This window comes from Diuraphis noxia, unplaced genomic scaffold (genome assembly GCF_037042655.1).
Source record: "Diuraphis noxia isolate RWA-SAM2 unplaced genomic scaffold, SU_Dnox_SAM2 contig0001, whole genome shotgun sequence".
In the NCBI taxonomy this organism is placed as follows: Eukaryota; Metazoa; Arthropoda; class Insecta; order Hemiptera; family Aphididae; genus Diuraphis; species Diuraphis noxia.
In genome coordinates, this window is record NW_028301711.1 from 45305233 (window position 1) to 45330396 (window position 25164).

General features: G+C 26.6%; 3 protein-coding genes across 6 annotated transcripts; 2 read left to right on the forward strand and 1 right to left on the reverse strand.

Moving 5' to 3' along the window:
* Nucleotides 1-3075: 3075 nt before the first annotated feature.
* On the reverse strand, nucleotides 3076-13260 carry LOC107170100 (uncharacterized). 3 transcript variants are annotated; one of them, XM_089217589.1, is made up of 11 exons: nucleotides 12669-13259; nucleotides 12406-12603; nucleotides 12130-12347; nucleotides 11956-12070; nucleotides 6187-6341; nucleotides 5918-6094; nucleotides 5689-5791; nucleotides 5481-5525; nucleotides 5123-5229; nucleotides 4851-5028; nucleotides 3076-3879 (listed from the first exon to the last, which is right to left on the reverse strand). In XM_089217589.1, the coding sequence occupies exons 1-11, from the start codon at nucleotides 12760-12762 to the stop codon at nucleotides 3368-3370; spliced, it is 1902 nt and encodes a 633-aa protein (XP_089073715.1). In that variant the 5' UTR covers nucleotides 12763-13259; the 3' UTR covers nucleotides 3076-3367. The 3 variants fall into 3 exon arrangements, with proteins under 3 accessions (XP_089073715.1, XP_089073716.1, XP_089073717.1); XM_089217590.1 differs by having other exon boundaries at nucleotides 3076-3873; nucleotides 12669-13255; XM_089217591.1 differs by lacking the exon at nucleotides 5481-5525 and having other exon boundaries at nucleotides 12669-13260.
* Nucleotides 13261-13692: 432 nt separating this feature from the next.
* Nucleotides 13693-18353, forward strand: LOC107170104 (uncharacterized). Its single transcript, XM_089217593.1, has 6 exons — nucleotides 13693-14034; nucleotides 14204-14291; nucleotides 14645-14884; nucleotides 17406-17583; nucleotides 17657-17748; nucleotides 18024-18353. Exons 1-6 carry the CDS (start codon nucleotides 14011-14013, stop codon nucleotides 18233-18235), a joined length of 834 nt encoding a protein of 277 aa, XP_089073719.1. The 5' UTR covers nucleotides 13693-14010; the 3' UTR covers nucleotides 18236-18353.
* A 1930-nt stretch (nucleotides 18354-20283) lies between these two features.
* Nucleotides 20284-23709, forward strand: Polr1E (RNA polymerase I subunit E). Of its 2 annotated transcripts, none has more exons than XM_015520123.2 (7): nucleotides 20284-20555; nucleotides 20758-20945; nucleotides 21102-21306; nucleotides 21376-21571; nucleotides 22609-22821; nucleotides 22884-23009; nucleotides 23497-23709. In XM_015520123.2, exons 1-7 carry the CDS (start codon nucleotides 20501-20503, stop codon nucleotides 23621-23623), a joined length of 1110 nt encoding a protein of 369 aa, XP_015375609.1. In that variant the 5' UTR covers nucleotides 20284-20500; the 3' UTR covers nucleotides 23624-23709. The 2 variants fall into 2 exon arrangements, with proteins under 2 accessions (XP_015375609.1, XP_015375610.1); XM_015520124.2 differs by having other exon boundaries at nucleotides 22612-22821.
* Nucleotides 23710-25164: the final 1455 nt, after the last annotated feature.

Genomic DNA, 25164 nt, shown 5'->3' on the forward strand with positions numbered 1-25164 from the left:
TAATCTAGTAAAAAGACGTGTCGATTAAGGCAACACATGTCAACCTGATTATTAATTGCTGGTGACTGTTATAACTTATTTAATATTTGTATGGACATATTATGGGATATTTAATATTATTATATTTATATATAGTACTATTTTATTATAATATATTTATCCTAATTCCTTATGTTATTTGTTAAATGTTAATTGATAGTGTAGCTAGTAGCTGTACTGATTAGTGTAGTAAATAGTAGGATTTGAACTTGAAGGTAAATGTCTTTTTGTTTTAAATAAAGATAGAAAAATAATTCTTACTTAAAAATGTGTTTCATCTCATGCGTATATGTAAATATTGATTTTTTATATAATAGATGCCTTTTTTGTTTTTTCCCCTTCTTATACTTTGTGTGTTAAATTATCAATTCATCTCAATAATACTTATTTTGTTTTTACCATGATTTAAGATATAGAACGTACATAAAGCGGGTTCCGCTTCACCACGTACACCGAAACCCACAAAACGAAATTTGTCAACTTCGTCAATTTCGCCAAGTCAAAACGACAAAAAAAAACCAAAATCTACGTTTCACCAAATCGCTTCGACCTACTCTCCACTGATGACACCAATGACATAGTGCCCACTATGCCCTCAACCAACCTCAGGGATGTTACTGCAGTGAACCTGCCTCACACTGAACAAGATATGGGACCTCCAGCTCCACCTATCCACATCAAGAATATCACCGACTACTCTGCCTTCAATAAGGTACTAACTAATATCACCAACTAAAATGGCTTTACCTGTAGATCAACACCATCATACCTGATCGTGCAACCTACAGGTCGCCAAAACTTCAATAAAATCATAGACCACTTACATGAAACTAACGCTAGTTTCCATTCATACACCCCCCGTAACCTTCGGACATACAGGGTCGTAATCAGAAACCTGCATTTTTCCACCTTAAGTAATGACATTGTCAGTGCCTTGGCTGTGCTGGGACACTCAGCCAAACACATAAACAACGTCAAAAATAAAAATAAATGTCCTCTACCTTTATTTTTTGTGGATATTTTAACAAAAGACAATAACAAAGACATATCTTCGACATCAAGTTTCTACTCAATACTAAGGTATTGATTGAGAAACCACACAAAAAAAGACGTGGCCCATCACAATGCCACAACTGTCAATCCTATGGACACACGCGAAAGAACTGCTGCCACCAACCTAAATGCGTAAAATGTGGAGAAAATCATCATACGAACGAGTGTTCCAAAGACCGATATAGTCCCGCCAAATGTGCACTTTGCACTAAAGAACATACTGCTAACTTTAAAGGATGCCCAGTTTACAAAGCTGCTTACAAAAAAACCGTCCACCCTGTCAAGGGCTTTGATTCCAACCCCTACCAAAATACCAAATCTTACGCTGGAGCTACCAAAAATTATCAAAATTCACACACGGAACTCAAAATCACCGACACTCTCTCAAGTTTTATATCAAATTTAAACTCACTAATTAGTCCCCTTATCTTCTTTCATCAGTCTTAAATGCACTTACAGTTAATAGCACTATTCCACATTAAAATTAATTAATTAACATAATATCTTGTCTCTATTCCTTTTCACATTGTATTACTCAAAAATATCTATACCTATTATATAATCAACCATCACAACATTATAATATTATGTAAAATTAAACATTTGTAAACTTGTAATAGCATATAATATGCTGAAACATTTTAATATATTAAAAAAAAAAAAAAGATATACATCTATTCTAAATCATGGTATTTACGATGCAAATTGATAAAAACTTTCACAGACTAGTAAGCGTTGTGGATGTCATGTTAAAAATATTTGCATAATGACTAGAAAGTACTCACTAGTAACCATCATGTTTAAATACTTAATAATTTAGCCATGGTAACCATCACATAGGCGTGTCATTTTATTTAAAAAAACATTTTAAATCCAACTCGTTAATGGCCGATGCTTTACCGAAAACAGCTTTTCGATATTGGTACCTATATAGTTTTGAGTTTCATTGTACCTACATCAGAACCCTATCTACTCAAACTACTAACTCTTACCCGGAATTCCAAAGACAACGATATTGCTCCCTTTTTTTACAACATATTTACTTGCAACATTAATACAATTTTTCTACTGAAAACTGTTCCTACGTGGACTACACGATAATTGTGGCTAATGAATATCCAGTTTTAGTTTCTGATATGATACAAAAATACTTAAACATAATTTAAGTATCTTTGACTACCAACATTAACGAATCCAAGTACTTTTTTTATGATATTCACTCTAATACCTTCAAGTTACAATGATCAACGATAAACCTTGATTTAATGCATTTATTAAATATTGTTTAGAACATTTTATACTGATATGGTAGTAAATTGGTCGAAATAGAGTTCCTTAAACAAAATATCTTAAATCTATGTAATTAAAAACAAATTTTTGATACATAATTGATTTTATAAAAATTAGCATTTTTTTAACCTTAATAAATTGAATTATTTATCTATATAGATATCCATTTATTTTTTCATATTTTTAAATTTTTGTGTTTTGTGATGTGTTGTGTGTTGTGCCTACATTTATTGTTAAAAAAAATCATAATATTAATTTAAACATGTCAAGTATATTAATCCTTTGTACCTACTAATTAATTTTATAGCAGAAATCATTAGATAGATTTTAATAACTTAAAGGAAAGAAAAGAATTGTCTTTATGTCATCTTCTCTCAAGATTTTCTAAATACTTCATAATATTGAAAGTGTTTTTAATGAAATAGGTTCTAATAAAATTCATATTTTGAAGATAATTATTGTATTGTAAAATGTTTTTAGAATTTTACTAAAAACAAATTAATTTTTTTGTACTTACTATTTTTCTGATTTTAAAATACATGAAACAAAAAGATAAAAGTTAATTTCAAGGTATTAGGAACAATAAAAATAATAAAAATTTTGCGAAAATTGAATTAGTTTAGGAACATAAACTCCGAGTACTAACAGCAACTTACTACTTTTTGTAAATAAATGAATTACAGTCTACAGATCTGTTGTTTAAAAGTAAAACATATATTATGAATGTACAAAATTTTATTTGTTTTAATGATAAAGATAAGATAATAAATGTCCAATAAAAATTTAGTTGGCAGTCATTATAAAACAAATAAAAATGTATAATTTTTGGCCTAATTGAACTGTTAAATTTATTAAAAGCTAAACCTAGTATTATAAATATTAAAAAAAAAAAATAATGCTAAAATACAATTAATTTAATGAGTCTGAATTAATAAAATAATCATTAGGGATTTTAACCTCTTAAAATTACATTTTGACCAGAAAATTATCGTCTGTACCGGTGTTTTTTACTTCTTGATTCGTTTGAACTAGAAGAACTATTTCGTTTGCTTTTATACTTTCTGGAATATGAGTGACGTGATTGAGGCGATCGACTTCTCCTTGATCTATAACTGTGTGGAGACCGTCTCTCATGATGTCTTGACCGTGACCTACTCCTATATCTTGAACGTGAGCTACTATTTTTTAACATCGAATAAGATCTACTTCTAGAACGTGATCTCTGTTTTCTCTTTACACTATTTGCATTAGTTTTGTTGTTCGAAGATTTAGATTTAGATTTATCGCTTTTCTTTTTTCTGTTTTTATAATCAAAATTATCGCTCTTCTTACTAGCGCTACTACTACTAGATGAGCTCGAACTTGACGATCTTTTGGATTTAGATTTCTTTCTATGTCCATTTTTAATATTCAAATCATTAGATAATTCGTTTTTGAATTTATCGTATCCCTTAACCATTTTTTGGCTAGGTTCTTCACCTTCAGTATGTCCTGAAACTTAAGATTATAAATGTTCATATTACTTTTTAAGGAACAGTAAATTACAGTAAAACTACATTTTAATATTATTTATTGAGTATTTTTATAACCATATTAAATATATATAATTATATACCAGGTGATTCTTTTATCATTGAACACTCCTTATTTTAAAAAGTATCAATGTTTTTGAAAATATTTTTTTACAGTTTCATGTTGTTAAAAAAACAACATTTTTATTAAAAAATTATGTTTTTTAATATTTTTTATCCTTATATTTTTTTTAAGTTTTTTACTTTTTTGAATGACAACATAGAGTTTTAATATTATATTCCAAAGCAGAATATTTTTCTAATTATTTTGATACGTGCAAATCGAATTTTGGACGAGTAGTTTATGAGTTATAAGTATTTAAAGTTTAGACAAGCGGAGTAGTGGACAAACATTTTGCGGGGTAACCCCGTACCACTCCACTCCGCCAATCTAAACTTTAAATACTTATAACTCATAAACTACTCGTCCAAAATTCGATTTTTACGTATCAAAATAATTAGAAAAATATTCTGCTTTGGAATATGATATTAAAACTCTATGTTGTCATTCAAAAAAGTAAAAACTTAAAAAATGATAAGGATAAAAAATATTTAAAAATATAATTTTTTAATAAAAACGTTGGTTTTTTAATAACTTGAAACTATGTAAAAAAATATTTTGACAAAAGTAAATACTTTTTTAAATAATGAGTGTTCAATGATAAAAGAATCACCCTGTATATATAATATGTATATAGTCTATACGTTATATTAATAATTAAAGAAAAATTACTAACACAACCAATATTGCTAAATAGACATCAGACATATATTGCATATTTTAAATTTTATAAATTGATTTTTAACTTATTTTACTCTTGAATTATTCAATGTTTATCTACAGACATGTTCAATATATACAATTGTTTTTATTAAATTAATAAAACATGATTTTACCTTTTGTCTGAATGTTTTCCACCACCTGACTACTATTATCATTAGCATCTTCACTGAGTTTGATACTATTATCAAATTTAGATCTCACAAGTTTTTCTCGGTCTTCTAGTTGATCTAATTCTATAAGTATTTTTGCTTCAATATAACTGAACTCACGCTGGCGTTTTAAAATTCTTTCCTAAAAATAGTATAAGTAATGAATAATTTAAAAATTAAATTTGGCGTTTATTAATGAAATTAATCAATCTAAACTACGTAAAATTATAATTTACTCGAATATCTTCATCAGAATCTTGTTTTAATTGTTTATGACTAGATATTTTCTGTTCTTCATCACTTTCATCAGATGACTCAGATTCTGAACCATAAACTCCGAGCCCTTTAGAAAAAGTAATTATTTATTTATTAGGTATAGCAGATTAATAATAAAAAAAAAAAAATGTAACTAAAGATGATGTATCTAATAAAAACCAAATTAAATTGTACAAAAAGTTAAGTATTTAATTATCTATTTGATTTATTGATGATTAAACGCAACAGTCTATAGCTTCACAATATAGTATAACGCAAATTCAAGTGATGGAATTACCACATTAATATTACTGTAATTAAATTATTTCAAAAACTTACCCAGCTTACCAGCTAATGATGTTTGGTTTTGATTTCCTTGAATATCTGTTACATGGCATATGGTAATTTTGATAATATTACATTTTAAAAAGAAATTAAAAATATAAAACATACAAAACATATAATTTTTTTTTTATACTTTTAATTAATAATTTACTTACGCTATCAAACTAATTAGTAGAGGTTTATAATTATTAATAAATATTACCTGTTTGTAAAGAAGTTTTCAGCACGTCTTTAACTATATTTAACATCATATCATTAGTAACATCCATTAACAATTTTGTTAGAATTTTCCGTAGACTTAACATCTGAAATAATTTAATTCAAATACAATTAGTATTAATAATATTTTAAAATATAAATATCAGAAACAATAGAAAACTTAGTTTTTTTTGTTTGTTGTAAACACAAATAAATGTTAAAAACTGTATTACCGTATCTTCCCAGATTTGAGCTTTAGTCTTACGTGGGATGAGAGGAGAAGAATCATTCTTGACAAACTCAGTTTTTTTGAGTTCAGTATCAGTATCATTTATGTAATCAGAAGATACAGGTTCAATATCATCATCATCATCAACCATTTGCGTTTCATGATCAAAGTTAATAGGCGACTAAAAACATAATTATTAAAATATTATTATGTTTAAAATTTGAAACAGAAATAATTGAGAACAAATAAAACATATATAAAGAAAATGTATACATTGAGCATTTCCTGAGACTCGTTTTCTTTTGTAAAATTAGAATAATCAGGTTCACTAAAAGACTGTTCTTGCTCAATTTTTCTTCGTTTTTCTCTTTCCATTTTTTCAAGTCCTTCACGAATCCAAGCAGGTAATTGCTTTCGTTTTGCTGCATCTGATAAATTGTAAATAAAAAACATTATAATTAAAAAAAAATGTATTTCATTGTTAATTTAGAAGTAGAATAAATTCAGGGTTGGAACATACTACAACAAAGTAATTTATAAACCAATATATGTATATGTATGAATATAAATATATATGTACATATTTAAAGAATTTATATTTATTGTTTATTGTTGCATTACGTAACTGCAATTATCAGATATAATATTTGATATTGAGAGGTGATAACCACAAACATTTTGTCATATATTAATTTCATGGACTAAGATTAACAGGAGTGGAAACAAATAATAGTGTATGGTATAACGAAACGATCCACATCTCTAACCACTAAACTAAATACTAGTTAAGTGCAATGCTGTAACTATAATTTTGAGGCCCAGGTGCAAGCTAATTTTAGAGGCCCCTTATTGTCAGTGGACAGTGGTGTCTAAATTTTGAGTCATTGATAAATTAATGAGCTATGATTTGATGGGAGGAGGGTATACAAAGTATTCAAATATCATACACCACAAAAAAATGTTTATGCTACTTTATCTTATCATTTCAACTTCCACTCTACTTCAAAAAGTTTTGAAACCCATAGAACAACTTAGTTGGAAGCAATGCATTTTTACAGAACCTATAATAAATTTTGTCAAGACTAACCAGCACAATTGCACCATTATCAAAAATAAATCAATATAAGCATTTTGTACCTACCTTATGTTATAACTAAGCAACTTAATAACTTTATTTTCCAATTTTTTTTATTTATAATGTTTTGATATACCTAAATATTACATACAATAATTGAAAATAATATATTTTTATGTTTTAATATGCAAACTATGTAACAATAATTTCTCATTTGGTATATTATATTTAAAAAGGTATATTATATAATATATGTCTGTGTTAGTGTGTAAATAAGATTATTTTTTTAAATTAACAAATTTCTGCTGTTTTTATAATAATATGTGAGTAATACATTTATTTATTGAATAAAAAAATTACAAATACTTATAAGTAACCATTAATAATATAATAGATAAAATATATTTAAACATTAAATTATTTTAAGAACATTTTTTTTTCTTGCTTTATTGTTAGCAAAATCATAAATTATTTTATTTATATCCAATTCATTTGTACGGTTCGCTCAGTGTTCAAAATACTTATATTTGTAAGGCAAATTTGTAGCATGGAATTTCTTAAGTAACTTTTAATAATTTTTATTTTGGAAAATGAACGTTCTGCATTTGCTACAGTGACCGGCAATGTTAGGAAAATAATACATGCAATGAAAATATCTTTGTAAATAGAGGCCACATCATTCTCCAATAGACAATGCATAAGATTTTTTATGCTGTGGATTGTTTTAAGAGAATCTTTATATACATTTTTAATACATAACATTTGCCTAGTTATATCTGTAGTGATGCCATTTTTATAAAATAGTTGAAAGTCGTAAGTTGCTTTTACAATATCATGTTCACTAGACTTCAAAATATTTTGAGGTACCAGAATATTAAATTTGTTAGTGACTTCGTATAAACCCGTAAGCCTTTCTGTAAGTTGGACAATTGCTGTATCTATGAGTGGTATGAATACTGTAACACGAAGATTTTCTTCATTTACATCAAGCCTCCTATAATTATAATTAATCTACTGACAAGTGATGAAGGTGAGCAAGTTACGGTTGACGGTTCTGATGATAATTGCATGATGAGTGTTTATAAACACTATAAATAAATGCTATAATAAGTATACTTATTAATATTACTACATTTTATAATCATATAATTTGTTGTGATTGGCGAGTTGGCTCGCATGGTGTTTCCAGTATGTATAAAAATAGCCTTTTAATTCATACAAAATTGAAATATACATATACATTTCAGGCTGATAAGGATTAATAATTTTTTTTTTTAAATATTATATTTTAAAATTTTGCTCATATTTATTATAATATACGAAAAAAAGTTCATATAAATCTGAGGTCCCGATGCCATTCATTTTGAAGGCCCATCAGGTTGGTAGTTGCAACACTGGTTAAGTGTCTGTTACAGATAGTCAACGAGTATCATCTCCTAGTAAATTTGTGTATATACCCTATATATTGTTGAGTCAAAATCAAAACTAAGCACCCAAACAATAAAAAATGTTGTATCTTAAATTTAAAGCATTAATTAGAGTATTAAATGAATTAAACAATTAATAGTTTTTTTACAATAAAACAGACTCGACAGCTAAAAATCATGGATTAAAAAATTTGTGCTAAATAAACAAAATATAGTTAATAGCTATTTTATTTTATGTATACAATCACCATATATCCGTATGCATTGGATTATATTACGTGTAATATTAACTATCAATCATGGTGAACGTAATAAATTAATAAAAAACTAATGAGGTGTATATCTCTATGTATTTTTAAATGATTTATAAGTGCTCGGTATTAAATTGTAAGTTATGACAAAACTTTAGAAAATGTACTCTATTTTTTGTACCTGCTGACCCCATATTGAAAAATTATGGAATACTGTAGTTTCTGAATATAATAAAAAGTTACTGTTGTGAAAAAAATTGTATGTTATAATAAGATACTTAATAAATTATTAAATAAATATAATATAATTAATAATAATCTATATATTATTAATATATTAATATAATTATTACTTAATAAATAATTTTATTATTTAATAGTGCAAAATACATATTTTTTATGTCTTTTATCATTAGCTTTATGAACTATATTTAATGATTTATTCGATTTTATATTATATAACTAATAGATAGTGCAACAATCGCTCATTAACATTCCGTAACAGATCTTGTTCAAATGAAAAAGGTTCATTTCCAATCTTGTTAATCTTAGCCCATGATTAATTTACAAGTTTATTTTTAATAAAAGATTAGGAATTAAGTAAATTGTTGTGGTAATTTATTTATTTAAAGAATTTTGTACAGTGTGATTACGATATTAGGTACCACTGAAAATCTCAGCCAGGTGACTTTGTATTGAAATGGGGGCTTGGGACCTGATGGGAGTATTTATATACACATTTTCAGACCAATTTCAAATTTTTAGCTTCTAGGTATGCAATATGTTTATATGCAATATAACTTAAATTTTTTTTAAATGGTAACCCATAATTTTTTTTGCAGATTTGGGAGTAAATTTTTAAACAATTATTGTAAAAAAAGTTTTTTATTTTCAATATTTACCAAGTTAGAGTAAGTCAAAATTTGGATTTATGCATAATTCCGAATTCGTGTTTCATGATATTCATTTATAACCACTGGAAATAATAAGTGTGAATAATCAAACAATTTTTTTAGACTATGATATTTCATCAACTGTATTAATTAAATGTACAGCAATTTAGTTAATGATAATAGTAATATTAATATAATAATAAAAATAAAATTTATTAAATTAATTTATTGTATAAATTGTTTGAAGTTTTCGCCCTCGTTATGCAGATCCACTTGCCAATCTTCAGGACTTAAAAATCAAAATACAGGCTGCAGCAGGTGATATTTTAAGTGAGGACTAAATCAAGGCAGGAACTTTGACTGAATTTTCTAGATGAGTGGAATCATGTTTAGGCCATGATGGCAAAAACTTCGAACAATTCATATACATTTTTTTTTTTATGAATTATGCATAAATCCAAAATTATGACTTACTCTAACTTGGTGGTCAGTTTTGAAAATAGAAAAAAACTTTAACATAATAAGTAATAACTTATTACTAACTAATAAGTGTTAAATAAAATACTCTACCTGAATCTGCTGAAAAAAATTTGGGTGCCATTTAAAAAATTATGTTGTATTAGGCATGCGCGTACTGTGAGAGCTAGAAATTTGAAATTAGTCTGAAAATATGTATTTAAGTACTCCACATCACCTCTCAAAAATTCCATTTCAATACAAAGTCACCCAGCTGAGATATTTAGTAGTACACATGATCACACTGTATATTTGATATGCATCTGAGATTTTTTTACAATAAAGATATATATTTTTGTGGTATTTTCTTGTTAAACTGAAGTATAATATTTAAACTGTAAATACTTTAATAGCTTAATGTAGAATAAAAAAATTGACATTCACAATAATAATTATAATTATGACCTGAATTTATATGTATTTGTATGTTTTTCCTAAACAGTCCAAAAAATATCTAGGTAGGCTACAAGTTTTAATTATAATCATTAGATTTGAAATACAAAGTTTTCTTTTGCATAGTTTGTAATTTTTTGACATGTACTGTATATTTCTGTATTTCAAAATTTTTTTATTGCATACATATAGCTTTTAAATGCATGTTATGTAATATTTTGTCTATATTGATTAAAATATTGTATATATAGTAATATTTATAATCTATGTAATTTGACAGTCGTTTTCTTTTCTTATCTGACACCTATCAGGAAAAGTTTGTTATTCAGTAGGTTTTCATTTGATTCAATTTATTTATATTTAAAATTCTAAAAATGAATCATATAAATATAATACAGTAAAACCCCACTAAGACGGACCTTTAGTAAGACGGAAACCCCGGTACTACGCGGAAAATGTTTTTGGTCCCTTTTCAAATTACATATAATTTTATCCCCCTAAGACGGAAACCCTGCCAAGCCGGAAACAGACACATTTTTGTTATGAAATTTGATGAGAACTCTCACTAAGATGGAAATATAACATGATTGTCGATACCCATAGATAATCAATATACGAGCGTGTACCTACAATGATATTAAAAACTAATAAAATCGATATGTATACAGTATACACTATACAACATTATTATCTGAGTTGCTTGGTTCAGTATTAAATAGTATATTGTTACGTTCATGTTGTTAGTTATCTTTAATCTAATTCAATTAAATTTTTTTAACCCCACCAAGACAGAAACCCTGTTAACATGTATAATTTTACTGTATTATATTATATAAACATATAAAAATAATTTAAATAAAAAACTTTTTAATCAATTTTTTATGCAAACTTTTATATTATAGGGTGTATTCCTACAAAATAAGAAAAAAATGAATATTTTATAACGCATATATCTGAGGTTTTTAGAGCATATAAATCAGAGCCCCAATTATAATCATAATAATTTCTAAAATTAGAGTGAAATTACTTCTTATAAAATGTCAAGGTAAGATTATTATCTAGAGCATCTCAAAGGCGTTTTATTACATTTTCATTTTAAAGCAAGTTACAAGTTATTAAGATATACAATTTCAAATTTTAAAATACTCATAACTCGCTTTAAATTTGAAATATAATAATAAGCCAGGATAATAATCTTACCTCTAAATTACATAATAGGTTATTCACTCCAATTTTATTTTAAATCACTATTTTAAATGTTTAACATAAAATGTTCCAAGTTGCACTTGGGTCAGAGAGAGCAAAAAGATGCTGACCTCTTCCTAACGAATAATTATAAATATCAAAGTAAAAAAAAATGTTTGTGTATGCTGTAGTCGTTATAAGGTTTTATACATTTTAGATATTGTGTGTTATAAATTATAATGCTATACCGTTTATGGTAAACATAATTATCAACACTAAAAATAAAATTAATTCCCACATACCCATAAATGATGGATCTTGAGTTCTATCATCCATATTGGGAATCATGTTAAGTTTACTCCACTGATCTGGTTCAGTAGGCGGCGGGACAGTAGTATTGGGCCCTGCCCAATAATTCTAAAAAAAATTATAATTAAGTAAAAATAATTTATAAATTTAAAATCATAAAAACATACATTGGGTATAAATGGTTTGTTTGGTGTCATCATAGGGAAAGATGGAGGTGGTTCAGATAACAATGGAGGTGTAATAAAAGGGGGTCTAAGTGGATTAACAGACTCCATAATAGGTGCTTTAGTTGGTAGAGTTGCCGAAGATGCCCAATTCCAATTCCACTGTTGTTGTTGTTGCCAAGTCCATGTATTCCAAGAACTAGGTTTTTCAATATTACTTCCTAAAAAAAAAAAATGGTTACAGACGATTTTCACACCAGTATTTGGTAATCTACTAACGTGTAACAGGGCTGGTGATATTATGATCACTAAATGTTGTATTTGTTGCTGCAGCTATGTTTGAAGGATTCTGAGGCTCTACATGCTGACCTGGCAAAGTATGATCAGAAGTCGGAATCCTAAATTGTTGTCCGGGGGACATCGGTGGTGGAGTTTCTTTCATTTTGATCCATTGTTGAGCCAAACTCGCCCAGTCCACTAAAATATGTAAATTTGTCCAAAATATAACCTTTACAAAACGTATTATACCATGTCTGACGTACCTTGATCATTTGTCATGTTTTTATACATAGCTGGATTCATATTCATCCAATGGTTCCCATAAGCCATGTTTGTTGACGATGGATCCGACCACATAACCACCACAGACACGATTGAATCAAAATAACTTTGTTAAGGTGTAATTTCAAATTGAAGGGATTTGAAGTATCTGAAGATTAAAATCGGTGTGACTAGTTTCAAGTGACATATTTTTATGTAATTATTTCACAACTACGAGCGGAAGAAAACAATCGACAGCATTACTGCGTTAGTACCTAGTAATAAGTCTAAGTTATAGGCATACTGAAAATGCAGTAAATTATAAAGTGATTAGTTGTAGTTGACACTCAACAACAAATGGTTAACAAATAACAATTAACTCCAAACGCTAAACATAATTATCATTCGTCTTTCACAACCAATCAATGGAGTAGTCACGAGTCCCCGGAGTCGCACACTTTTCAATAAGACATAACGCTTAAGAATTACGGCTGACGGGAGAACGCCGAGTACGGCAGTATGGCACACGCATTATCAGAGAAATTCGATAAGAAAACGCGGACGTACCACGGTAGTGTGGTATATAAATCTCGGTATCTTTTATAATATTTTAATATACATTAATATACCAAGTTATTACTTATTATATGAACCATAGACGACGATACTTCATAAAAGATAGGACATTGTGCCAACGTTTTACCACAGTATTATAAATAATAAATAAATAATTAATTATAATATTTTTTATTCCGTGGTTTTTCAATACGAACGCCACCACAATAATATGAACTAGGTATAGCATAAATTGATCCTCCGTATTATTATTATAATAGTACACGTATACGTCGTATACCTAATGAACAAACTCAACCACGGTTTTGGTTATTCAAACTAAGCAGACCACATATTGATCATAATATTTTTTTTTTCCGTGGTCAGAGCGTCTGAACTTCTCTGTTATCAAACATTTCCAATGTTTACCGCTAGGTATTGATTATTTTTCATGGTGTAATGTGTTAACAAACGATACCACCAAGACGCTAGTAGGATTTCTTTTCATTTTCCGTGTTCCGTGCGGTTGCTCAGGTTGAATTTTTGGTTCATGATAAAATTCAAACTTCAGTTTTAGGTGATATTTTTTAAGTATTATGGAAATATTATACTAAGTTTTACTTACTTAATTGTTTTTATTACGCATTTACATTGTGTATAAGTATAAAAGCAGAATAACAGTTTTGTAATTTACATTATTTTTTTTATTAAATAATAATATATTATTTTTATTACTATACAATAGTATATTCATATTTTTATAATATATGAAGTAGGCAACTATCTAAAATGGCGCCATTTACACGCGTACAGGTAATTATTTCTATTATCTTATTTTGATTTTTTTCGAATACTTTACTAATAATATTAAATAAATTAAAAATTTGTTATGATATTATCTATTCCTAATTCTATGTATCTTTACTATCCTTATATTATGCTATTTATTTCAGGTATTTTAGTATTCTTGTCTATGTTTCAGGTTGAAAAATGTGAAAAGTGTTCGGTCTATTATCCTGCTAAATCTGAACATGAATGTTTACCTGTAGTTATTGCTGTTGAGGAACCTAGTAATAATATTTTTATTAAGTTAACTTAAGTCAAAAGATTGTTTTAAACTGTGTAGTGGTAGATTTTAGGGAAGTTGATATATTGTTGTGTGCTTAGTTAGATCTTTCTAATTTTAATTTAATTAATGTTAACTACAGCATTAAAAATATAAAATTTTAATATATATAATTAATTAATGCTATTGGTATATTTTCATGTGCAACATTTACTTAATTATAGTATTATGATCCTTTCATCATTAAAAAATGACATTATGAAAACATACTTTTAAACCAATCTCTGAAATATTAATTATTTAATGAACAATTTAAAATAAGATCATTTTATATATTTTAATTTGTATTTTTGTTAGAAAAATTTAGAAAGATTTTACCGGCTGTGCCCGTTGAAAAAGGAGCATTGCTGTTATCAAGTGATGATGACGTTGGAGATAACAAAGTAAAAGACAGAGTAAAAGATTTCAATTTGACTTCTGGTTTAATAAGCGCTATTAAGGATCGTCCGCCGTTGTTTGATCATAAAATGATGATGTCAGAAAGGTCGGAATCAATTAAAAACAAACTTTGGAATGAAGTATATGCTGAACTGCAAGGTAAGGATTTAAACTAGAATTTTAGAATATTGTTGAAAAAAATTCCTGATGATTAAACTTTAGCCATTTAACAGTTTACTTAAAATTGGAATAAACTATCTTTGTTAATTTAAAATAATGAAATAAATATTGAAGATTTTCTAAAAACAATTGCTCATAATTAGAAAGAGCTGCAATGAATATGTAATATTAAAATCATATTTAATTTTAATTTATTTACAATTATAATAATAATAATAATTATTATTATTATAACCTTTGTGGTATCGTGCCGTACATTTTTTATTTTAGATAAATATGGTTTATAGCTATATCATATTTTTAAGATACAAGATAATTTTAATATAATATACAATATTAATTGTATTTATAACACAGTAGAACTTCAATTACCCGGATAATTGGCATATGACATTTCCAAAGTTATATTATTGTATATATTTATTATTTATATGTATGTAATAAAATTTGAAATTTGTTACAATAAAAAAATAATTGTATGGTTTTAACTTCCAACACTAGATCAATACTCGACCTTTTGTCTATCGCGCAATGATATCTACTTTTTCTTTCATGGTAAGCACAACACGTTTTCTTATAGACGGCATTATTACATGAAAATCTACTCGTTATAAGTATAATGATTAACTGACAAAACAGTATGACAATAAGACAACAACTTACTGACTAAAAATATTAGTAGGGCTGGGATTTGTATGTAAATGCATATTTTTAGTAAAACATGATAAATTAATTATTGCAAATGATAAATTTGTTTCACGTAATTTGCAATAAAATAAGACATAATATTTTATTTTACATATTTTGTCATAAATACATATTTTTACTTACTTTGTAAAATTCTCGCTTTTTTTTTTACATATTTTGTAAATTTTGACAATTTCGGTGGTTTAGTAATATTTAACATTTATATTTTGGTAATGGTACTCAGCAAATTGTAAGTGTATAACAATGTATATATGAAATAAGTAGGTTAAAATAAATATTAATAACTTGATTTTAGTTAATCTTATCTGTTTCTGTTCGATAACCATACCTTAATAATCTTAGATTATACTTTATGTTCAACAATTATGTGACAAAATATATTTACGAATTTACAAAAGTACCTATCAGACTACCAGTTCTTGTGTCTGCGTGGTTATGAAAACATCTTCACCTAACGTATATTTAATTTTGAAAATTTAAAACAATATATAGTTGATTGTTGTTTCACTTTAAATTGATTAAACATCGATTGTATTTCAATTTAACAACATATTTTTTACCAAAAATTATTATATTTTTTAAATTAAATTAATTAGACGTAAAAAACAATAAATTGTATTATTCAAAAATTATTTAGAATCGTATTTTAATTTAAAGTTTTAACATATTTTTAGTAGGTACATATTTTTTATTTTATACTACATATTTTGGCAATTTTAATTACATAATATATATGTACAGTAGAAATCACTATAACGAGCATCGCTTAGAACCAGATACTGCTTACAATGAGCAAAACGTTAGGTCCCGGCACAAGCTCATATGATTGTATGTTAAAATATACGTTTACAACGAGTATGATTATTACGAGTTATCGGCTATAACGAGTAAAATAAAACGAACTTTTATTATTTACTATTATTTAGGTAAAATTTATTATTTAGGTCTAACACTAGAAAGATTTTATTACACAAAATATGAAGGTACAGATGCTATAGAAAAGCGTTGTCTTTATTAGAAACATCGATCAGCAGTAAATAAATGAAGCAAAGTTCGATCAAAGATTATTTTAAGAAATTAAATTCAAGTTTTTTATAATTATGTTTAAGTAAAATTTATAGATAATTAATAAAGTAATAAATCTCCAATTATAATAATTAATAATAAATGTCTGTATAAATAATGTATATTATGCATATGTGCATACATGTATAAATTCAGTATTAATTTCGATTATAAGTCCAATAAAAAAAGTCGTCGGTTTTATTTTTGTATTTCCCGTTATTAATTGGTTACAACAAATGCTCGTTCTAACCGCATATAACAAGCTACCGGTTATAACGAGAAAAACTACCTGGCCCTTGAAACTCGTTATAACCGATTTCTACTGTACATATTTTTGGCTTTTTATTACATATAAATCCCAGCTCTGAATATAACATACCCATTCTTTATTTTATCTGAAGATTAAGAGGAACGGCAAAATAAGATTGTTAATTAGAAATTACGAGTTATTAAAAAAATTTTTTTTTTGTTCGATTAATTTCTATTCGGATAATTGAAGTTCCACTGAATATAATTTACAAAGTTATTTAGATTTAAATAAATTTAAAGTTCCCGTCTAATATAATGTTTCTGAGGATTTTTTGCAGAGATTTATTTTACAATTGCCACAATTTTAATATACCGTAAAAAAAAAAAAAAATGCATATATCATATTATGCTCTCAATATTAGACTATTTGTAATATAAAATACTGTATATAGCATGTTAATAGTTTGTTATGTTAAAGGTCAGATTACAATTGATGAATTAAAAAAAAAATGGAAATACTTAAAAGAAAAATATGTACGTGAAAAGCAAAAACAAAAAAAAAATGGAATTTCAAAAATAGGTAGAAGATCAAAATGGTTGCATTACAATCAATTGTTATTTTTGGATGAAGCTATAACACAATATCATGATAAAAGGTAGCTTATTTGCTTTCTTAAAACTTGTAAATACTTACTAATATTTTTTTATTATTAATCCAAATATTTTTAGGACTACTAATATTATAGATTCAAATGTAGATAATCCTGCTGAAGACACTCCTCAAAGTTTAACTTCTGCTAAAGAGCAAAAAAGAAAAGAAAGTATGCACATTTGAAATAGTATGGTTTAAATATTTATTTTGTGATATTGTGTATAAATACATTATAACAGTTACTTAAGATATTTTAATTATTTTTATACTACCAAATGTATTATTAGTAATATTTTTACTTATAAATTAGTATAATTAGTGTTTTATTTTGGTACCTATATATGAAAGCAATATCACTCAATAAGTTTATTGTGTATTATTGCATATTATAAGTATTAATTTAAAAATGTATTCAGTTAAATAATTACAATTTTATGTTTCTAGAAAATGATCATAATTATCCACGACCCTTGTTAAATGAGCATAAAATGTCAAGGCCTTCATTATCAACAGAACTAAATGAGGATCTAGGTGATTCTGATATTGCTTTTGGAAATTACTTATTAACATTAATGAAAGACTTACCTATCCAAAAGAGAAAAAAGCTTCAATGTCAGTTTATAACATCTGTTATAACTGCTCAGGATCTAGAGTGATGCATTATGATTACATTTTTTATTATATAATATGGGTCGATTCATAAATATATTTAATTATATTTGTGTGAATGTTATTTTAATTTTTTATGCATGTTAATAAATGAGATAAATTTTATTTTTTTTTATTACTTATTATATACCTTCATCAGTGGTGATACGTCAAAATATCCCTAAACCAAAATATCCCGGTCAAAATGTCCCGCGAAGCTATTAATTAAAAATTTAAACCTTTTTATACAAGTTACATAAAGATATTAATACATTTATATAATACAAACAATTATAGTTAAAACATTTAAAAAAATATATTGAAATGGTATGTTTCTCGTCAAAAATGATTATACTTATTATTATAATATAAGTTACATAAAGATATTAATACATTTATGTAATACAAATAATTAGTTAAAACATTTTTAAAAATATACTGAAATGGTATGTTTATCGGTTTTTGATAAATTCTAGGATTTTTTAATTAAATAAAGTGTTAGTTAAGTAATTTGATTTAAGACTGTAAACGACACACACTGTTGGTAATGATAAAAAATGAAACACTATAATAACATTATCAAAATAATGAATAATACTACCTACATATATTAGATAAAGTGCAGTTATTACTTCTAATCACAACAGTTAACTGTTTATAATAATTATTATATCAAATTTTGTCAGGGATATTTTGTCATGGAATATTTTGCAGATTCAGGGATATTTTGTCGTGGAACCGCAATCGTCAGTATAAGGCATTGGGATTATCAAAAAAATATACTTACCTTACATAAATATACATAAAAAGAGTATTAAGTTTATGCAAATAATATGGTTTTTGAAATTTGCAAAGGGAGTAAGTTAGTGTATAATAAATAGTTGCTCCCTACGCCTATTGGCTCCGGTCACCAGACTCGATGGCCAGTTAAAGTAATATAAGTATTTTGTGACACCCTTTGCTTATCGGCTCCAGTCGTTTCTAATTGCACCATCGTTCTTTACTCTTTGAGATAGGTACATAAGTTTCGATAAAAAAAAAATCAAATTGTCTTGGGGGAACTAAACTGCGTTCAATATTTATACTGAGTTAAGCAATGATCTTGCAACTTCTACTTTGCGAAATTTGACTTGCATCGACGCAGACTTTTATCGTTATGTTAAATATCTTGATTCAAGATTCTTGAATATTGAAATACGCGAGTACGTTTTGTATTTCATTACCCATCGTATTTTATTTTCAATATCTAGGTACTAGCCATTAAATTGATTAGTATAATTGTAAATTATGAAAATTCTTTTGTTCAAGAATTATATAATACATAATAATAAATATTCGTTATCTTTGAAACTATAAAAAAATAGTTCTATTTCTACACGCGACAAGAGTTACATATAGAAATATTGCATATAACTTAATCCTTGTATCCTAGCTATAGTAAGTAGCACAATTTTTTAAAATTTTATTTGGTTGATTAGGTACTTGTTAATTATTGTTGGCAGTAGGAAATTATCGATTTTTGTAATTTCTAGCAATTTCTTCATTATTATATATGAGAATTAATAGTTATTATCATGACATGGTAAATTGGTCTATAACCTATCGCTCAGTACCTAGCCATAAGATTTACAGACATACAGTGGCGTGGCAAAGGGGGTAATTTTTTTTAAATAGCATTTAATGATTTTTTAATGAGTCTTATAATATGGTTTTAAAATTGCGTAAGAGAGTCAATTTCCCCAGGTAATGTTTTTTATAGGACACTGTTATAAGAAGGAGATAATATATTCTTACTCTGTGGATAATATACACCCAGTATTCATTGTTCAAGAATAGCTCGTGTGTGCCGTGTGGGTGGTTGGTCATAGAAAAATATAATAGGCTATGAAAATTCTTGAGTTCGCCATACCATAAAGCCTATAGGCATCATATTCTACATGGGTATTGTAATTGTCTGTAATTTGTATTGTATATTACTTGGGATACTTGATGGGTTTTTCGATAAAAACTGATAACATTCATTATCTTTTCATTGGAGATGATACGAGTTCGCGAGCACTGATAAGACGACTGCCGGCCGCCGGGCCACGAGCAACTGCATGGTCTGCATGAGTGAATTTTAACTCTGTCGACTGCAAGATACATATAACTTCAAATGTGAATGATTGTATTGCTTTTGTGTAGACAATCATAGTAATATTTTAGACGAACGCATTTCAACACGTCGTTTGCAATTAGTTCTCGTACGGAAAGTCCAATCACGGCTGTGCACTATGGACGCCATCGTGGAACACGTTTACGCTGAACCCAGCGTACCACCAGTTATCGGTGAGTCTTATCCCGAAACCCGAATCTATTGATGTACTTCATTAAATACATTTTATCAGTAAAACAATGGTTAAAATTATCTATGACATGCTCATATGCGTACAATATATCATCCAAGTGTACAGAGTTCCTCCACATACCTATGTTAGAACCTAATGGAGTGTTGAGTTATATGTTGACAGATTTATGTTTATATTTCTAGCCATTACAGAAGTGGGTCATCTGAATTCATCAACGTTTTTAGATTGTGGTATGGCAATTGAGAAAACATCTAATAGACCTGTGTTAAAAATATTCAATGAACACGGTGGTACAGTTGAAGAAGAAGATCCTAGTAGAAAGGAAAACGGAAAAAAATACTTAATTTTGAGGAATAAAAAGACAAATAAGGTAGGTTTAGTAGGTATATCTGCCTAAGTTATTATTTTATTAATAAAAAAATTATTTTTATTCTTTGAATGTACAAGATATTCAATTCTTATTTTTTGTTTAAATATAATTATTGTTAACTGTAAATTAAGAACATATTATTATTATATTTTATAGGTTTCAGTTTATGGTGCCAATGTAACTTATCTTAAAAAGCCTGATTACTTTAAAATGAAAACATTTGAAGACCAAACATTGACTGATAAAAGTCTAGAATTTAACTCAGTATTTGGAACTAAAAAGTCATCACGTGTTTCCAGGTCTAAAGTTGACAATGTTGTTGATGTTTCAACAGATGTCTTTGAAAATATTTCTTGTTCTTGTATGTGTGGATTTCTAAATAAGTTCTTATCCAGTGTATAATCTTATCTTATTATGCTTTCTTTTATAGCTGATGTATTACAATCATCATTTTCTAAGATGAGTGAATTTTTAATATATTTACCACTGGGATGTAACCGTTTATCCAGTAAATTAGAAACAGTTTATCCAGTTTCTACATTGTTGCTTGAAAACGAAATAGATTTAATGACTGATTATGCAAAAGAAGTGATCAGTATGTTACCAATATCTTCTGAAAATGAAGAGTAAGTTACCATGAAAATTAAATTATCTATTGACTATTAAGTTTAAGAAAATTTATTTAAATAATTTTATAAGAATTAAGAATTAAATACCTGGTTATCTTAGTTTTAAAATATTAATTCAAACATTTTTAAATGGTTAATTAGGTATTAAAATTGTAATTAATACTTTTACATTTCAAGTTGAGTGAGATTATTATCTCACTCATGAGAAATAAAATAGGTGTGTCAGCAATATACTGGTTTTGAAACAAACCATGCATCCATCCTCCCCCAGCTTTGTACTATGACGTAAGCATTTTACCTTTTCTCATTACTAAAACCAACAATGACTTCAACACCAGTCAGCCAGTGGGCTAAATGCTATTAACCCAGACAGCAGTGGTGAGTAGAGGTATTTTAATAGCATGTACAGTTAAAAAAATTTAGTCACCCACCCACCTAATTTTTTGTATATAAAAAATATTTTTACTTATTAATCACTATAATTCAAGGAAATTAATTATTATAGACTATAGCTTATTTTATAAATGTATAAACCTCTCCATGACACCTGTAGTAATATACACCCACCCTCCTTGAGAACACATGCAGTTGCATTACTTGCTAACTTGCTTGGGCTCAATTGTCCAGACATGCGTATCACAAGTTGCTGTTATAATATCTATTTGATTTGTCATGTGTGAGGTAGTATGTTATAGATCCTGATCTATAATATATCAGGCCTTGTAATTTTTTTTCAAGGACCATATTAACTATATTGTGGATAAGTTGCATATTATTTATGAATAATAAGTAAAAATGTCAAATCAGTAAAATAATGTTATGATTATGTGTCAGCAGTACCTTGAAAAACTTTATTTGAATATTATTTCAGTTTGGTTATTGTTGAGATGAAACTGGTAAAAGAGTTTTATATGGAGTTAAAAATAAATTTAACTTTTATTTTAATACATGTTTTAGTCTTACTCTTGTGTTTATCACTATCTAAGTAAATATTTGAGATTCAAGTCTTATTTGGAATTATGTATTTTGTTTAGCAGTTTATCAACATTTTTCATCACAAATTTGAATCGGTTATCTCATAAAACTGTTCAAAATATCTGCTTGCTTTCCTTGGCTGATGGATTGATTGAATTGTTAAGACTGAAATCTGCTGATTTGAACTATAGAAATATTGAAATTTACCCAAATTGTGAAGTAATAAATTTTAAAGTGTTGGATAATTTTGTTGAATACAGTGTAACTGGACGGTAAAAATTATAACTAAAATTATATATGCATTTAATTTCCTGTATACATTTTAATTTTCTAGAGATTTAACATCTAAAATGAAGGATAAAGCTGTATGTCATATAATTATAATTATGATGTTAATCAACATGTATACATTTGATTTAAGTTGGATATCACCATTTCTTCCACCAAGTAGTCAAAGAAGGTAATCTTATATTTCTATAATATTTATAAATAATTTAAATTGTAATAAAAAAAAATGAATTTAGAATTTACATGATAAAAATTTTAATTATTTTTTTATAACATTTTTTAGTTTCCACTGAAATATGCATAATTATTATGCAAAATGTGTATTTATATTATAAATTTGCACTAATTCACAAAACTTCTAAGTATTCAAAATAAAATTGAGTGTATCTGATTATATGCCATACAGATCAAATTTATAACTTGGTTTTGAATATGCACAATTTAAAAAAAAAAATATGGAACTATCATAAACATTTTAGCCCATTTTATGACCATGTGTATTTACAGGGCAAAATATGATAAGATTTTATATTTAATGCTTTCAGATTTTAGTTAAATTGTAAATTTAAGATTATAGATTTGTTCACATTATTCACAGATTTTTCAGTATCATTTAATATATATATATTTTTTATTAATCATAGTTTAAATTATTTTAGATTGCCATTGCTGATGAAAGTAGTAGGAGCAACACTATTGAAAGATGATCCAACTAAGTACACAATGAAAATGCCATTAGCAAGTCTTCCTGCTTTTCAAAAACTATCAAAAAAAAGTCGTAAATAACCAACTAAATTTAACTTTCAATTTATACTTGTCAGTTATAGCATATGTTTATGTCTTTTTAATAAAAAAAAACCATTTTTAGTTTATTGAATTTAATATCAATATTTTGATGTATCGAATTATTCAATTTTCCAAGTATAATTTAAAACAAGTTATGTAGGTTATAGTCTACTACCTTTATATATAAAAAAAGTAAAAACCAGTTAGTACTACCAAATTGGTTTAATCATTGTATAAGTAGTAAAATATGCTCATCAAGATCCATGTTTTCATCCTAGAAGGAACATTTTATTACTGATTTTCTGATAAAATTTCTAATTTTACCCCCTGTAATAAGTTTACAAAATTGGAACTTTATATTGAAAGACCTTTGAGATCCCTTGGTTAAAGTATTTCTACAAATAGTAATAAATATCAACCATTTCTTTACTTCCTCATTTTAATCTATTCAGTTTTTGGCCAAGTTCTCTTGTTTTTAACTTAGGTGAATACTAGAATCGTATTAGTTTTGTTTTCTTCAAAATAATTTTGTATGTTAGATTTCTGTAAATATTACTTATTTTTTATTGGATATGTATACATTTGAATTTGAAATATTGTCACACATAATGCTGGTGATTAATTTAATGCTTAACGTTCACTTTATTAAAATTCAATTAAATTCACTTTTAGAGTATTATTTGTTGGTGGATTGTGAAATTACTGAAAATGATTTTTTTTTTTACACAATTTTATCTAATATTTCACTATCATTTTTAATAGCTATTCTGTATAATTGTTTAACATGTTACTAGTACAGATATTTTACTTAAAATCAGTTATTGTCTTTTTATTGCAATAATTTCAGCTTGTAATTTTTACAATATCTTAGAAAAAGTTTGGTTTTTTGTATATCAACATTTTTTTACAGTTGTGTACCTATTTAGTATTTCAGAAATCAAAAGTTTTACAGAAGAGCTCTGTAATTTGAATATTATTTTGATGTTAGAATAAGTTGTTGGTTGGCTTATATTGTTCTTGATTACCTAGATTACATTACATTTTTGTAAATATTAAAATTGATAAAATAAATGAAGTTAGTATACTGTATTAGTCAAATTCTGAAGCCTTTTAAAAATAACCTGCTTTGTTAGAAAGGATATTGTGTGGGCGGAGCAGTGGTGTATCCATAATTTCAGTACTATGGATCTGCTTCACTTATGAGAAACCAATGTGTAGAAACTTCAGTTAACTATGTATTAAAAAGTCGATCGCTGCGCTTGTGATTTATCTATTAATTATTTTTATATCACATTTTGATACCAACATTTAATATACAACTATTATATAACATAAGTTGTAACTAATTGTTAAGACAATTTTGCAAACTTAATTAATAAATAATAATTAATACCTTAAGTTAACAATTATTGTAATTTTTATTTGACTTAGGTACATTATTTAAGTCAGAGTTTAAGTATGATTTTGTACTAACTATTTATATTTCAATACTACCTATGACAATATATATCAGTGGTGTCTTTTGGGTTAGGTATGTGGGC